General features: G+C 40.0%; 1 protein-coding gene across 1 annotated transcript in view; it reads left to right on the top strand.

The window, feature by feature from the left end:
* Nucleotides 1-14782, top strand: part of TMEM156 (transmembrane protein 156) — an 80309-nt gene that overhangs the window by 61018 nt on the left and 4509 nt on the right. The window contains exon 5 of the mRNA XM_011983582.1: nucleotides 262-345. Coding sequence (XP_011838972.1) covers nucleotides 262-345 — 84 coding nt within the window. The remainder of the gene's footprint in view (nucleotides 1-261; nucleotides 346-14782) is intronic.

The raw sequence follows: 14782 nt of genomic DNA, 5'->3' as shown, positions 1-14782 counted from the left end.
GTGCACCACCATGCCCGGCTAAGTTTTGTATTTTTTAGTAGAGATGGGGTTTTACCATATTGGCCAGGCTGGCTTCAAACTCCTGACCTCATGATCCGCCTGGCTTGGCCTCCCAAAGTGCCGGGATTACAGGCGTGAGCCACCACACCTGGCCGTGAATGGCTCCATTCTTTTTGGTAATCCTTTGAATCAACATGGGGAATATATGTTAACAATGTGCTTTTTTACCACCTAAATACTTCATTTCTTTTCTGGGAATAGGTCATAGAGACAAACCTACATCTGTTCTCTTAAGAGGAAGTGATTCGGAGAAACTGAGAGCATTGAATGTGCAGGTTATTTCAGGTAAGTTCTGTAGCATGTAAACAAAACAGCACTCAGGAAATTCCAAAGCTTCATGGTTTCACCACAGAGTAAACTCAAGATTTGAGATCTGAGCTTATGTAAATTAGCCTTGTATCTGGAATCACAGAGCTGTGGGCAAATGAAATCTAGTTTAATATGTCTTATTATCAGGGGACAGTGACAATCTAAACTATCTCCTTAAATAATGGAAAGTTTGCTTAATTGGCAAGAAGAAATTCATGTGAGTAGGCAGAGGAGAGAAAGCAATAGGGATAAGCCTTAGATTTATTTTTAAATGAGACAAGATACCATTATTCCCCAGAATTGCAAGAAGTAATTGCAGAGTGGGCATGACTTTCGCTGGAGCCTTCACTTAGCAGAGGGTGTCATTGTGTAAAGAGAACTTCTAATAGCCCCAATTAAAAAGCCCCCTGTCCTCTCCTGAGAAACAGAAATGGAATAAGGGAATTCTAATTAGAGCAGGGAAGGGGGCTGTTAGCACAGATGTTGTGGTTCAATCTCTTTCTTCTAATTGTGAAGCCTCCTTTTGGATTCAAGCTGTCAAATCACGTTAAAAAGAGAAAGAGGGAGAGTGTGACATGGACAAAGGCCTCTTCTTCAGCAGAGAGAAATCATATCCTTGACCATGAAAAACCGCAGAATTACGAGTGCTGTTACCAAAGCTCCTTGTACATAGAAAGCGAGCAGGCGTCTTTGTACTTTGTGCGAAGTTAGAAAAAAAAGCAAGCTTCAAGTCTGGTGTGTAAACAGTTTCCAAAAATGGGAGGATGCCAAACAAACCTCCAGTCCCCCACCCTACAGCTGCATCGGTAGCGACATAGAGATTTGCACCACATTTCACTGGGGACTTTGTTCACCCTGGGCTTTTGTTAGCCATTTAAATTAGCAGATACACAGAACCCTAGCTTGAGTGCACCTAAGGAGCTCAAATATTTTAAAAATGTAGACATTCTACCTGGCATTAGCAGTGAAATTATTGAGCTACGACTGATAATAAGCATTAACTGAATAATCATTTGACACCAGTTAAATGTGGGGTAAGTTGATGGAAATTTTGTCTAGTCAATGAAAATTTTGTTTGATTAATACATTAAAAGCCACAACGTTGTTTTAAATGGCAAAATTAATTTTTAAAAGGAGAAAATGCATTTTTCCCTGTGCTCCCCTCTTACTCAGTACATGTGTCCAAATAGGAGGAATGTTTTAACACAGTTCTGCGGGGCTTTTTGGTCACCTTAGGAATTCTGGTGGTTTCTGTTTTCAAGTCGTAATTTTGAGCACTGCAGTCTTGTCTGAGAAAAAGTCCATAGTTCCCCTGTCAACCCATATAGTCAAGGGAATCACAAATTTTAAGTACTAGCTAACCACAAGACTAACCTCACAAAGTTGTATTTATGAGCCTGTGACTTTCATCCACCAAAGAAACCTGTCTTAGCCATCCTTTACCTTTAATAGCTCTCACTAAAAATCCTCTGGCTTTATTACCAGGCATATAATATTAATGTTTAGTATAGGCCAAGGGGTGATGGCCTTTTTTAAATCCAAGAACTCTTTTGAGGCTTAGCATCTTAAAGAGAGAAAGAGGCAGACTCTTTCTTATTTATATTCTTTTAACCTAAATGCAGTCTTTTCCTTCCCTATTATAAGTTGCTTTTCTGAGAGAGAAATGGAAAGGAAATCACGTCTCCCTCGAGTGCCGTTTTTAAGGCCTCTCTTTGTAGTGATGGATTATAGGCAGCGGTGAGAATGTACGGGAAAAATGTGTCAGCATGGTTCTCTGGAGATGCAGTAACATGGGTAGAAAAAAAATGTAGTTCAAAGCAGTGGTGACTGTGTGTCACATTCAGCAGAAGCAGCTTGTTGTCGACCCTCGCCACACATTCCAGGATGTCTCTCCACTTGTTCATGCATTTAAGAGTGCGTATTGTTACACACACACACACACACACACACACACACAGAGAGAGAGATAAATGGGCTCGTACTTCTAAAAGAAGCTTATTCATCCTACAAGAGAGAAATAAGGAGAGGTTACCAGGACGCAGGCACCACATTGTGCCTGGCACGTTCTAGGGGCATGGTGGACACTGATGGAATAAATGCATCCTGCTGCTGTGGAAAGAGATGTCAAACCGAATCAAATCCCCATCTTTTCTATGTCTCTAATATTTCCCTCCTTGCTTTGAGAAGTGTGAGAGCTTATGTTTTCTGGCTGGGCATTAATCTATTTTCCATATTATTCATTTAACTATCATCTTCACACAGGTGATCTCTGTCTTATTTATCTGTGGATTGTTGTTGCTAGCATAATATCTGGCACTATAAAAGCTTATTAAATCTCGTAAACCCTAAAGGGAAATGAGCATAGAGTAAAAAGAGAGGATGAGCAAGAAATGAGTCTGAGGGATTGGGAAATATGACAACAAATAAAGAGACAGAGTAATTACAGGGCATAGAATTCCACTTTATTAAAGAAGGCGTAGCATGCTTTGTAGAAGGGCTAAGGATATCAAAGAGTCATAAAAAACATTGACTGTCTTGAAGAAGGGATTTTGAAAGTTATGCAAAAGTAACTCTAGGCCGAGTGTCGTGGCCCATGCCTGTAATCCCAGCACTTTAGGAGGCCGAGGTGGGAGGATTACTTGAGTCCAGGAGTTCAAGACCAGCCTGGGCAACATAGTGAGACCCCATCTCTACAAAAAATAAACAAAATTAGCCAGGCATGGTGGCACATGCTTATAGTCCTGCTACTCAGGAGGCTGAGGTGGGAGGATCGGTTAAGCCTGGGAAGTTGAGGCCACAGTGAGCTGAGGTCACGCCACTGCACTTTAGACTGGATAACAGAGCAAGACTGTGTCTCAAAAAAAAAAAAAGTAACTTTAAAACGTACCCCTAGAATCAGTGCCTAATGGGTTGACCATGTTGGGAAACCAAAGCCAGGGGCAGGAGGGGTGGATTAGAATCTGAATCGCTGGATGCAAATGATAGAAGCCCACTCGACTGACTGCAGCGAGGACATTTATTGGAAAGCCAGTAGGTAGCCCACGGAAACGACAGGCAGGCTAGGGAATCTGAGCGTGGAAAATAAACAGGCATTAAGGTGGGGGAGGGCAGGAAACCAAAAATACAGCCCAAGTTGCATGTCAGGAATGGTCTGGTGAGAAAGCCTCTGCTGATGTCCCCCCACTCTGAAGTGCTGGGGCCACCCCTCTGACTGCCTTGCAGCTTTGCATCTTGCCTCAGGATTGCAAGCTCCAAGGAGGGGTGTTAGGGGAGGCCATACAGTGGTACTCTGGGTGTCGGGAAGCAGGGAGAGGGGATAATATCTGCCCTTCTGGCTTTCTGCATACTTGTCATCACCCTGACATGTCCACATGCTGGACTGTCAAACAAATATCGACAACATCAGGTTTCCGGGATCAGAGTTTCCATCCACTCCTGCTGCGTGGGTCAGCGAAAAGTTCATTTCATATCTCTCCTATATGTCCATTAAAAAGAGTGAAATCCTTAAAACTTGAAATTCTTCACTGTTGTGTTAGTCAGGGTTCTCTCAAGGGGTAGAACTAATAGGACAGATGTCTTTGTAAAGGGGAGTTTATTAAGGAGTATTGACTCACATGATCACAAAGTGGGGTCCCACAATAGGCCATCGGCAAGCTGAGGCGTAAGGAAGCCAGTGCGAGTCCCAAAGCTGAAGAATGTTGGAATCTGATGTTTGAAGGCGGGAAGCATACAGCACGGAGAAAGATGAAGTCCAGAAGACATAGTCAGTCTAATCTTTCCACGTTCTTCTGTCTGCTTTCATTCTGGCTTCATGGCTGCTGATTAGATGTGCCCACTCAGATTGAGGGTGGGTCTGCCTTTCCCAGTCCACTGACTCAAATGTTAATCTCCTTTGGCTACACCCTCACAGACACACCCAGGAACAATACTTTGCATCCTTCAATTCAATCAAGTTGACACTCGATATTAACCATTATAACCATTCAGTATTTAACCAATATTTATTGAATACCGACTATGGGCCAGCCATTATACTAAGCATTGGTGTTATAGTGGCACATACCATATGCACGGTCCCTGCCTTTATAGAGCTTCCAGCATAGTTAAGGAGATTCTACCTGTGGTTGACGTAGGAGAAGGGAAACTAATATCTCATTAAGCACCTTCCATGTGTTCTGTACTTTCATGCACATCATTTCATTTGATTTCAAAAGAACTCCATTTTCTTCCTGATGAGAAAACTGAAGATAAGAGAGTTTAAGTAACTGGTTCATAGCTGGTTTCTAACAGAGCCAGGATTCAAACTCAGTTCTGTCCAACTGATGCACTTTCTAGCATGCCACGTAATGTCAGTAGTGAGCTGGGAGACTGGGGGTTCAAGCCACAGATCAAAAGTCTTCCTGCTCTTTTGCATTTAACACCGGAAACTGAGACGAAACATTTTCTCTATATAAGGCCGTAAGAGCTTGTGTGTGACAATGTGAGTCATCCTCATTGTGGCATTGGCTGAAATTTTCTTGCAATTAATGTGGGTGGGTTCTGAGGGAACATGAAGCAAAAGAAAACGGAGTTTTATTGTGAAAGAGAATTACTAAATGTCAAAAGGAAGTGGATGACCCCGTAATTTATATTACACCAAAATAAAACTAATGGCAATGTAAAATTATCATTTGCAACATGTTTATGGCCGGTATAATAAAGATTAAGCAGGTTTCAACTTCCTGCAGATGAGAAGATAAATTACTGGTGCCAGATGTCCTGGAACCAAGCAAGAAAACATGAAAATTTAATTTTTACTTGCTTAACTATCTTGTTTATGACTCTTAAAATACAGATTTGGGTTCATAAAACAGGAAAGGTTACAGCCATCTGCTTGGTTGCAGAATGGATCAAAGTGAAGAGGATGATTCTTTTTGCAGGAAGAAATTCACAAATGTGAAGAATCTATAGGCGGACTAGGATGATTTATTCTAGTCATTCATTGAATGCCTTTACGTGACAGGCATTTATGCCAGGTCTGGAAGAATTGATGGTAAAACATGTGCACATAAACATCTCCTTCATCTTAATATAGATTGTCCCTGCCTGAACCATCCCGCCTCTCCTGCCACCCCCTACAAACCTGCTCCCCTCCCACCCTGACATCGGCTCGTTAGCTCCCATCCTTCCCATCTGATCTTGGCTTAACTAACAAAGTGGTTTCAGGCCTCCTGGACTAGGTTGATTCTCCTTATGACACACCCTCATAACGCCAGACATCTTTCTTTGCAGCGACAATCACTGTTGCTATTTTACATTTTTGTGTTATTGTGGTTTGTGTTATTATTTGGTTAGTGTTTCTTCCGCGGGCGAGTTGGCTCCTTGAGGTCAAGGACACTATCTGATGATACTCATCACTGCATCCCCAGCTCATAGCGTAATGTATATATATGGGCACATCGTAGGTACCCAATAAATATTTGCCAAATAAATACAATTCTACATTGACTGTGTTGAAAGAATGACTGCTGCTGTCTTACAAAAGCCTTTCACATACTTTTACCTCTAACTTACAACTTTTGATTATGCTCATCCAAAATAATAAAAAGAAAATGGTTAAACACTTCATCAGTTTTATCCTTATGGAGTATTACAGATATCTGCAGTGTGAATTAACCAGAAACTGAATCAGTGGCTCAGAATATTGGCAGCTGTCAGTTCAAGATGTTTTTTTCTTTTTAGTTAATTCTGGAAAATTTTGCAGTCATTTATTTTCCACCCTCATTTTATCTTCACATTGACTAGACTTGGAGCAGATGATTAGTTTTAGGATCATTGTTAATAACAGATGGAACTTTGAACATGGGATGAAGTTGGCACCTGGAATAACAGAAATCTATTTTAAGCAGCCATAATTGGTTCTGTTAGCCCTAAAAGGCTACTCGCTATCTTGGGCTTACAGAAAACTGCCAATGTTTTCATGTGATGAAAAGGTCAGAATGATGTATAGCAATATTGAAGTTCTGCATTTCTATGGTAATAAGGAGACATAATTAAGACTGGAAGGTTTTTTGAAGCCAGATCACAGAACTGAATAAAAATCACTAAACTGTCAGAAAATTTGCACAGCTGTCTTGGCCTAAGTAATCTATGGAGATTAACCTGAATTCCTTCATTTTTGGCGAAGCTCTTGTGAGGAAACCCAAGTACTTCGTGGATAACAGTTTAGATATTTATTGCCATAGTTTCCACAAAGAGTCATGATGGCTGCATCTCCCAAAGTGTGACGGCGAAAGGAAGGAGCTAGGGACATCATTTCCAAGGTCAGCTACCCATAGGTCTCCCCTGCTGAACATATATATGGCTCCTACTAAATTCTGTGCATGCCCCCTGGGAGGGCTTAAAAGATGCTGGTGAAAATATTTTTTGTGCTTGATAGTGCTTTCTATTTTTCCAAGTGTAATATATAAAAATTCACCATTCTCATCTCATTTTATCCTTACCTTTATTTTCCTCCTTTTAGCCTCAAGGCAGCCACACTAGCTTTGCAAAAGCCACAGGGAAGTGATCTTGGTTGCGCAGGTGTCAGTCCCCACTGCCAAAACTTCAAATGGAACGTGTGGGGCAAGGCCAGGACCCTGCCAGGATTGGCCGCTTGGCCGCTGCTGCCCACAAGGCTGCACAGGGGCCTCAGGTCAGTGAATCTATCTGGTCCAGTGCTTCCCTTTAGGCCTGGGGACAGCCTCCTGCAATGGCAGCACATCAAGAAGGATCCATTGTATGATGCAGTTCACACCAACAGGTTTATTAAACCTCAAGGCCAGTGCATTCATCCATAAAGAATGATACAGTTGAGAGAAATGCAGACCAGACGCTTCTGACAGCAAATGTATTTTCTCTCCCAAGACAGATCCATGTGGGAAGTCAAATCACAGCAAAGAGTTGTTGGTTAGGTCTTAAAACGCATTCCCTTACCAGACCAGGTGGGGTGGCTCACACCTGTAATCCAACATTTCAGGAGCCTGAGGTGGGAGGATCCCTTGAGCCTGGGAGGTCAAGGCTGTAACGAGATGTGATTGTGCCTCTGCACTCCAGCCTAGGTGACAGAGCGAGACCCTGTCTCAAAAGAAAAAAAAATGCATTCCTTTGGCAGATAGCTTGAGACCTTTCTCCCCATTTTAGGGTAGCCTGACAAGCTCATTTAACAGAGAGGTTTTAACGTTTAACAAGCTTCGGTTTGGGAATAATTTTTTGAGGATGAATTTGTGTGTCTGTGTGCAGATCGTGTGCTGATTTTATAGATTAAAATCAGGGGACCATTTTATATTTCTTACCCCTAAATCGTGGTTGGCCCTCTAGAATTGCTCCTTGAACCGCCTGAACCCATGCCCTGTTACTGAGAAAAATGAGGCATAGAGGCGTTAAATGATATTCTTTTGATCATTCAGCCCATATTTGTTGAGTACCTATTATGTGTCTAAGGTAGGTTCTGGGGAATAAAACAGTGCCCAGAATATAATATTTGTGCTCAAGGAGGCAGACAAATGAATAATTACAAAAAGTTGGGTAAGTTCTCATTTGGAAGTGGAGGGCACAGAGGGACATATACTGTGTGATCACCTAACCCTATTTACTCCTTCTTGGTATTTTTTTAAAAGTTACTTTTGGCTTTCCAATATAATAACCAAGTAAAATATAGCTGAACAAGTAGTTTTGGAGATAAGAGCATAAAAAAAAAGGATGAGGCAAATTCTCTTAGTAGCCAAGAGAGGCTGACTAGGATGAGGAAGTTTCAGATGTGCCTTCATGGTGGGAGATGGACCTTGTCTTTGACATGAAAATCATCAGGACCAAAGTAACGAAAACACCTTGCAAGTTTCCATTGCTCAGTGGGAATCAAAAGTTACTTGGGAAAGATGAGTTGAGGTTAGATACCAGATGTCATGGATATAAAGCACCTTTGAAAAATGATAGAAATCTTTTTCTAAAAGAAGAAAAAGAAGAAGCATCCGAGGGCTCCCTGGGCATGGTCAGGGATAGTGTGATAAGGGCTTTATTTGAGAGCATAAGGCATGGAGTTTTATTTTTAATCAAAGTTTCTACTGCTGAAAATCCATTTTGTTCACTAGATTCAGCCAGGTCAAAATTCAGATTGGGATTTAAAAAAATTTTTTTAAGGGTCTTTGAAGTTTCTGAAAAGAAGTCATAGAAATGTTTGTTTCAGAGATTTGACAAATTCATGAAAAGACTGCTGTGAAGCTTTAAAATATTTCTGACTGTTCCTACTGCCTTAACTAGTGTTGGTGAATTAATATTACTTGAAAGAAATTGTATTTCCTATGTAGAACTAGAAAACATTTCTACCCCTTTTAGCTATGCTGAAGAAGGCATTAAAATGACATATATCCTACCTTTTTGCCTTTTAATCAATTTTTAGAAGTTTTGCTATTACCATATAAGTTACATGACTTTGGATACTGAAAGAAACTGAAGATAATGCCCCACTAGAGAATTACTTTAGCCATCATTTTGACAGGCAATCGCTTTCTGTTGTAAATTACAGTTATATTTTATGCTATAAACACCAGCAAACCAAATGAATAAGCAAATAATCAGCGGTTTGGCTTTTCAACCAAAAGAACTCTGTTAATTTCCTTGGATAATTATTTAGTTTCATGAATAGGCTCTTTTGATACCTTAACCTTTATAAAGAACAATCTCATCTAGGCACGGTGGTTCAAGCCTGAAATCCTAGTATTTTGGAAGGCCAAGGTGGGAGAATCACTTGAGGCCAGGAGTTTGAGACCAGCCTGGCCAACATGGTGAAACCCCGTCTCTACTAAAAATACAAAAATTAGCCAGGTGTGGTGGTGCATGCTTGTAGTCCCAGCTTCTCAAGAGGCTGAGGCAGGAGAATTGCTTGAACTTGGGAGGTGGAGGCTGCAGTGAGCTGAGATTGTGCCACTGCACTCCAGCCTGGGCGACAGAGCGAGACGCCGTCTCAAAAAACAAACAAACAAACAAACAAAACCCAACAATAACAACAAAAGAACAATCTCAAATGTCAAATTGTGGGTTATAAGATGCTTTGTTATTTGCATGGCAAATTCATTCTGAAGCTTTAATGTGCGTCAGAATCAACTTGGATGTCTATAAAACTCCAGGCTTCTAGGCCTCTATGAAGAGAGATTCTTAATTCAATAGATCTGCAACATGCATTTTAAATAACTACCTCTGTTGATTTTCAGGACAAGGGTCTGTCGGTCACTGTACTTACTAGCTTTCTGTTGTTGTGTAACCAATTACCACACATATAGTGGCTTAAAACAGCACACACTGATTATCTCACAGTTTCTGTTGGTCAGATGTCTGTGTATGGCTTAACTGGATCTTCTGCTGAGGGTCTCACAGGCTGAAATCAAGATGTCAGCGGGACTGCATTCCCATCTGAATGCTATGCATCTATGCTCACTCAGGTTATGGAAAGAATTCATTTACGGCTGTGTCCTGAGGGCCTTGGCGTCTTCCTGGCTGCCCACTGGAGGCCGTCCTCAGGTCCCAGAGGCCACTTGGCAGTCACCGCTAGGAGTCCCTCTCCATAGGCATTTCACAGCATGGCAGTTTGTTTCTTTTTGTTTGTTTGTTTTTTGAGACAGAGTCTAGCGCTGTTTGTTTGTTTTTTGAGACGGAGTCATGAGCCAAGATCATGCCATTGCACTCTAGCCTGGGAGACAAGAGTAAAACTCTATCTCAAAAAAAAAAAAAAAAAAAAAATTACTTTTAATTAAAAAAAGAACTTCAGTTAAAATGTATAATTTTCTGGGAAAAAAAATGTATAAAACCCAACAACAGAAGATATAGAATATGTAAATAATTGTCATGGAAGAAATAGAAAATGTGTTCGTTGTCCTTCAAAAAGTAACAGGAAGAGCAGTTCACAGGAGAATGTTACCAATCTCTAAGACATAGCTATTTCCTATGGTATTTAAACTGTTGCAAGACCAAAGATATTTCCTAATTCTATTTTTGAAATAAACATTATTAATAATATTCAAATCCAAGAAAGACTGAGTCTAAAATGAAATCAGCTCGGATGCAGTGGCTCATGCCTGTAATCTCAGGACTTTGCAAGGCTGAAGCAGGAGGATTGCTTGAGCCCAGGAGTTTGAGACTGCAGTGAGCTATGATAGCACCACTATACTTCAGCCTGGGTGACAGTGCAAGAGCTTGTCTCAAAAAAAAAAAGAAAGAAAAAATAAATAAATCATTGAGAAATCTTACTTGTGTATATCCATGCAAAAATCCTAAATAAAACATTAGCAATCCAGTAGCACAGTTTAAAAATAACACATACACACACACACACACACACACGCACACACACACGCACACACACACACACACGCACACACACAAACAGAAAGAAAGAAAAAATAAATAAATCATTGAGAAATCTTACTTGTGTATATCCATGCAAAAATCCTAAATAAAACATTAGCAATCCAATAGCACAGTTTAAAAATAACACATACACACACACACACACACACACACACACACACACACACACGCAATCCTGCCTGATCAAGGGAGCTTATTCCAGGAATTACAGGACAGTTTAGCATTAGAAAACCTGTTACTCATCATCATATTTATAGAGATAAATGGTTGGTTATACTAAAAACACGTTTGACAAAATACAATGCATTTTTCATCGTAACTTCTAATAAAAATGAAATAAATATATACTTCCTTAATGTGATAAAATGATAAAATATATTTGGCTCAAACAAACAAAAAACCCCAGAAATATGTTTAATAGGGAAACACTAAAAGCGTGCCCTGCCAAGCCAGAAATCTTCTAGGATGTCTACTACTGCCATTTTATCTACCATTGTATTGGAAGTACTAGTCAATGCAGTTAGTTAAGCGATCAGAAATACCAAGCTTCAAAATTGGAAAGAATAGGTAAAATGATCACTTATTTTGCAGATGATACCATTGTGTACCTGGAAAATCTAAGATAATTCCCTAAAAAAATCATAAAAAAGAAAAATTCAGTAAGGGACAGGGTATAAAAATATTTTAAAAATCAATAGGATCCACCTATTTAAACAATAACCAGTTAGAGGATACACTGCATATAAAACAATTATAAATAGATAAAGTAACTAGGAATAAACTTAATGAGAAATTTGCAGGATCTTTCTGAGGAAAACTTCAGTAAAATGCTGCTGAGTGACATAAAAATGACTTGAATAAAGGAAAAGTGTATCATGTTCTTGAAGAGGAAGACGAATATATAAAGATGCTAATTCTTCCTAAATAAATAAAAATAATATCTTTTGAAACAAACAGGTTCATTTCAATATCCCTATGAAAAGTAAACTGTGAGTAGTAGCCAGGAAAAAATTGAAATGGAAGAATACAGGAGAGGTATTCAGTCCATCAAGGTACTGGATTACCAACTGACTGGTATTGGGACGACTGAGTAATCATTTAGGACAACAAGTTAACTCAATCAAGATCTCACACTCACATTAGGGTGACTTTTAAATGGATCAATGATCTTAAACATTATAAAAGTAATAGAAGAATCAATGCTATGACTCATTTATAACTGCAAAATTGGTCTTTCTAATCATGACGGTAACTCAGAGAAGAGACTCATTAAATTGACTATGTGGAAAAAAATGTGCACAGCAAAAAAACTATCACAAGCTAAGATAAAAGACCAACAAGTAATAGGCAAAATTATTTTCAGTTTATTGAGTAAGCAACTAGATCTCTAGTAAATAAGGAGCTTCTAATAATTGAAGAAAAGACCACAGTCCAGTAGGCAAATGGTGAAGGATAAGACTGGACTGCCTACAGAAAAGGAAATACAAATGGCTGGCACTTACACACATGAAAGGCTGCTCAGGGTCACTCAGAATAAATTCTTCCAGAAACAGTTTTTTTTGTGTGTGTGAGCCTACTATGTGCCAATAATATTAATAATATTGACCTTCTGGATATAGAAGGCAGTGAATCCCTACCCGCTACTCCCCAGAAAAAAAAAAAAAAGAGGCAGGGCATGGTGGCTTATGCCTGTAATCCCAGCACTTTGGGAGGCTGAGGCGGGTGGATCACTTGAGGTCGGGAGTTTGAGACCAGCCTAGCCAACATGGTGAAACTCCGTCTCTACTGAAAATACAAAAATTAGCCAGGTGTGGTGGCACACACCTGTGATCCAAGCTACTCAGGAGGCTGAGGCAGAATTGTTTGAACCCAGGAGGCAGAGGTTGCAGTGAGCTGAGACTGCAGTGAGGCTAGAGTGCACTGCACTCCAGTGACAGAGCGACACTCCGTCTCAAAAGCAAACCAACAAACAAAACAAAACAAAAAGATTTTTGCTTCATGGAGCTTACATTCTAGTGGAAATGCAAATTAAAGCTACACTGAAATGCTATTTTTAATCTATCAGATTGGCAAAAATCAGAAGTTTGACACCACACTTAATACAAAGCACAATAGGAACTCTCATACCTTATGTATCAGAGGGTAAATTGGTACAACTTCTTGGATAGATAATTTGGTAGTAACTATCAAAGTTACAAATACATAAGCCATTTGATCCAGCAAAATTATTCCTAGAAATTTATAGATTTACTTATACAGGAGAGAAATGATGTATGTACAATGTTTACTGCTAGAGGGTTTGCAATATCCAAAGATTAGACACAATACAAAAAGGAGGCTGTTTACTTGATGATACATCCATGCAATGGAATACCGGGGAGTTGTAAAAAGAAATGAGAAAGTGCTATGTGGGAAGATGTCTAAGATATATTGTTAAGTATTCATATGCATATAGTATACATATATTTTCATACCAATTGGGTATGGTGTGAAATGTATATGTATATAGTAGACATATATTTTTTACCAATTATGTAAAAAAGGACCAAAATAGCATATACATAATAAAAGTATAAATTATATACACAATGTATATATTATATATACATACTCAGTATATATAGCATATACATATATAGTGTGTTATACATATACAGTGCATATATTACATATACATACACATATAGAGTGTATATATGTAGCACGTATACACACACACACTGATATACAGAAAACAACCTGGACCGGCGCAAGTGGCTTACGCCTGTAATCCCAGCACTTTGGGAGGCCGAGGAAGGTGGATCACAAGGTCAAGAGATCGAGACCATGCTGGCCAACATGTTGAAACCCTGTCTCTACTAAAAATAGAAAAAAAAAAAATTAGCTGGGCATAGTGGCGCACACCTGTAATCCCAGCTACTCTGGAGGCTGAGGCAGGAGAACTGCTTCAACCTGGAAGGTGGAGGTTACAGTGTGCAGAGATTGTGCCACTGCACTCCAGCCTGGTGACAGAGCGAGACTCTTTCTCAATAAGAAACAAAAACAAAAACAAAAAAACGCCACATAAAACTAATAACCTTACTTACCTGTGGCAGAAGAAGAAAAGAAAGTAAGAAACTATGTGATGTGGTGGCAAGTGATTTTCTAGGAGACTGGGGAAGAGGCAGCCATTTTCCTAACTGTTCCTTCATAGTTTTAAAAATTTTAATCATGAAAGTGTATTCCTTATTCAGAAAATTAAATTTCAAAAATATTATTGAAGGAAATTTTCTAATTAAAAAAAATGTACCAGGCCAGGCATGGTGACTCGCGCCTGTAATTCCAGCATTTTGGGAGGCCGAGGCGGGCAGATCATCTGAGGTCAGGAGCTCAAGACCAGCCTGGCCAACATGGCAAAATCCAGACTCTACTAAAAATACAAAAATTAGCTGGGCATGGTGGCATATGTCTGTATCCCAACTACTCAGGAGGCTAAGGCAGGAGATTCATTTGAACCCAGGAGGCGAAGGTTGGGGTGAGCTGAGAGCGCACCATTGCACTCCAGCCTGGGTGACAGAGCGAGACTCTGTCTCAAAAAAAAAAAAAAAAAAAAACCTCAGAGAAGGTTCTACAGTATTTCTGTACCAGTGTTTGATCATCTTCATGGACAAGAAGCATCATTTTCTTGAATATACTAAATCTCCCTTTCTGATTTATCTTCTTAAGCCATCACCCAAATTTCTCTTTAAATTGTAGGTCACCTTGGCTGGGCATGGTGGCTCACACCTGTAATCCCAGCAATTTGGGAGGCTGAGGCGGGTGGATCACCTGAGGTCAGGAGTTCCAGACCAGCCTGATCAACATGGGAGAAACCCTGTCTCTAGTAAAAGTACAAAATTAGCTGGGCATGGTGGTACATGCCTGTAATCCCAGCTACTCAGGAGGCTGAGGCAGGAGAATCACTTGAGCTCGGGAGGTGGAGGTTGTGGTAAGCCAAGATAGCACCATTGCACTCCAGCCTGGGCAGCAAGAGCGAAACTCTGTCACAAAAAAA

This window comes from Mandrillus leucophaeus, unplaced genomic scaffold (assembly GCF_000951045.1).
Source record: "Mandrillus leucophaeus isolate KB7577 unplaced genomic scaffold, Mleu.le_1.0 Scaffold251, whole genome shotgun sequence".
In the NCBI taxonomy this organism is placed as follows: Eukaryota; Metazoa; Chordata; class Mammalia; order Primates; family Cercopithecidae; genus Mandrillus; species Mandrillus leucophaeus.
Note: the sequence above shows the minus strand (reverse complement) of the source record. Positions and strands in the feature narration are given on the sequence as shown.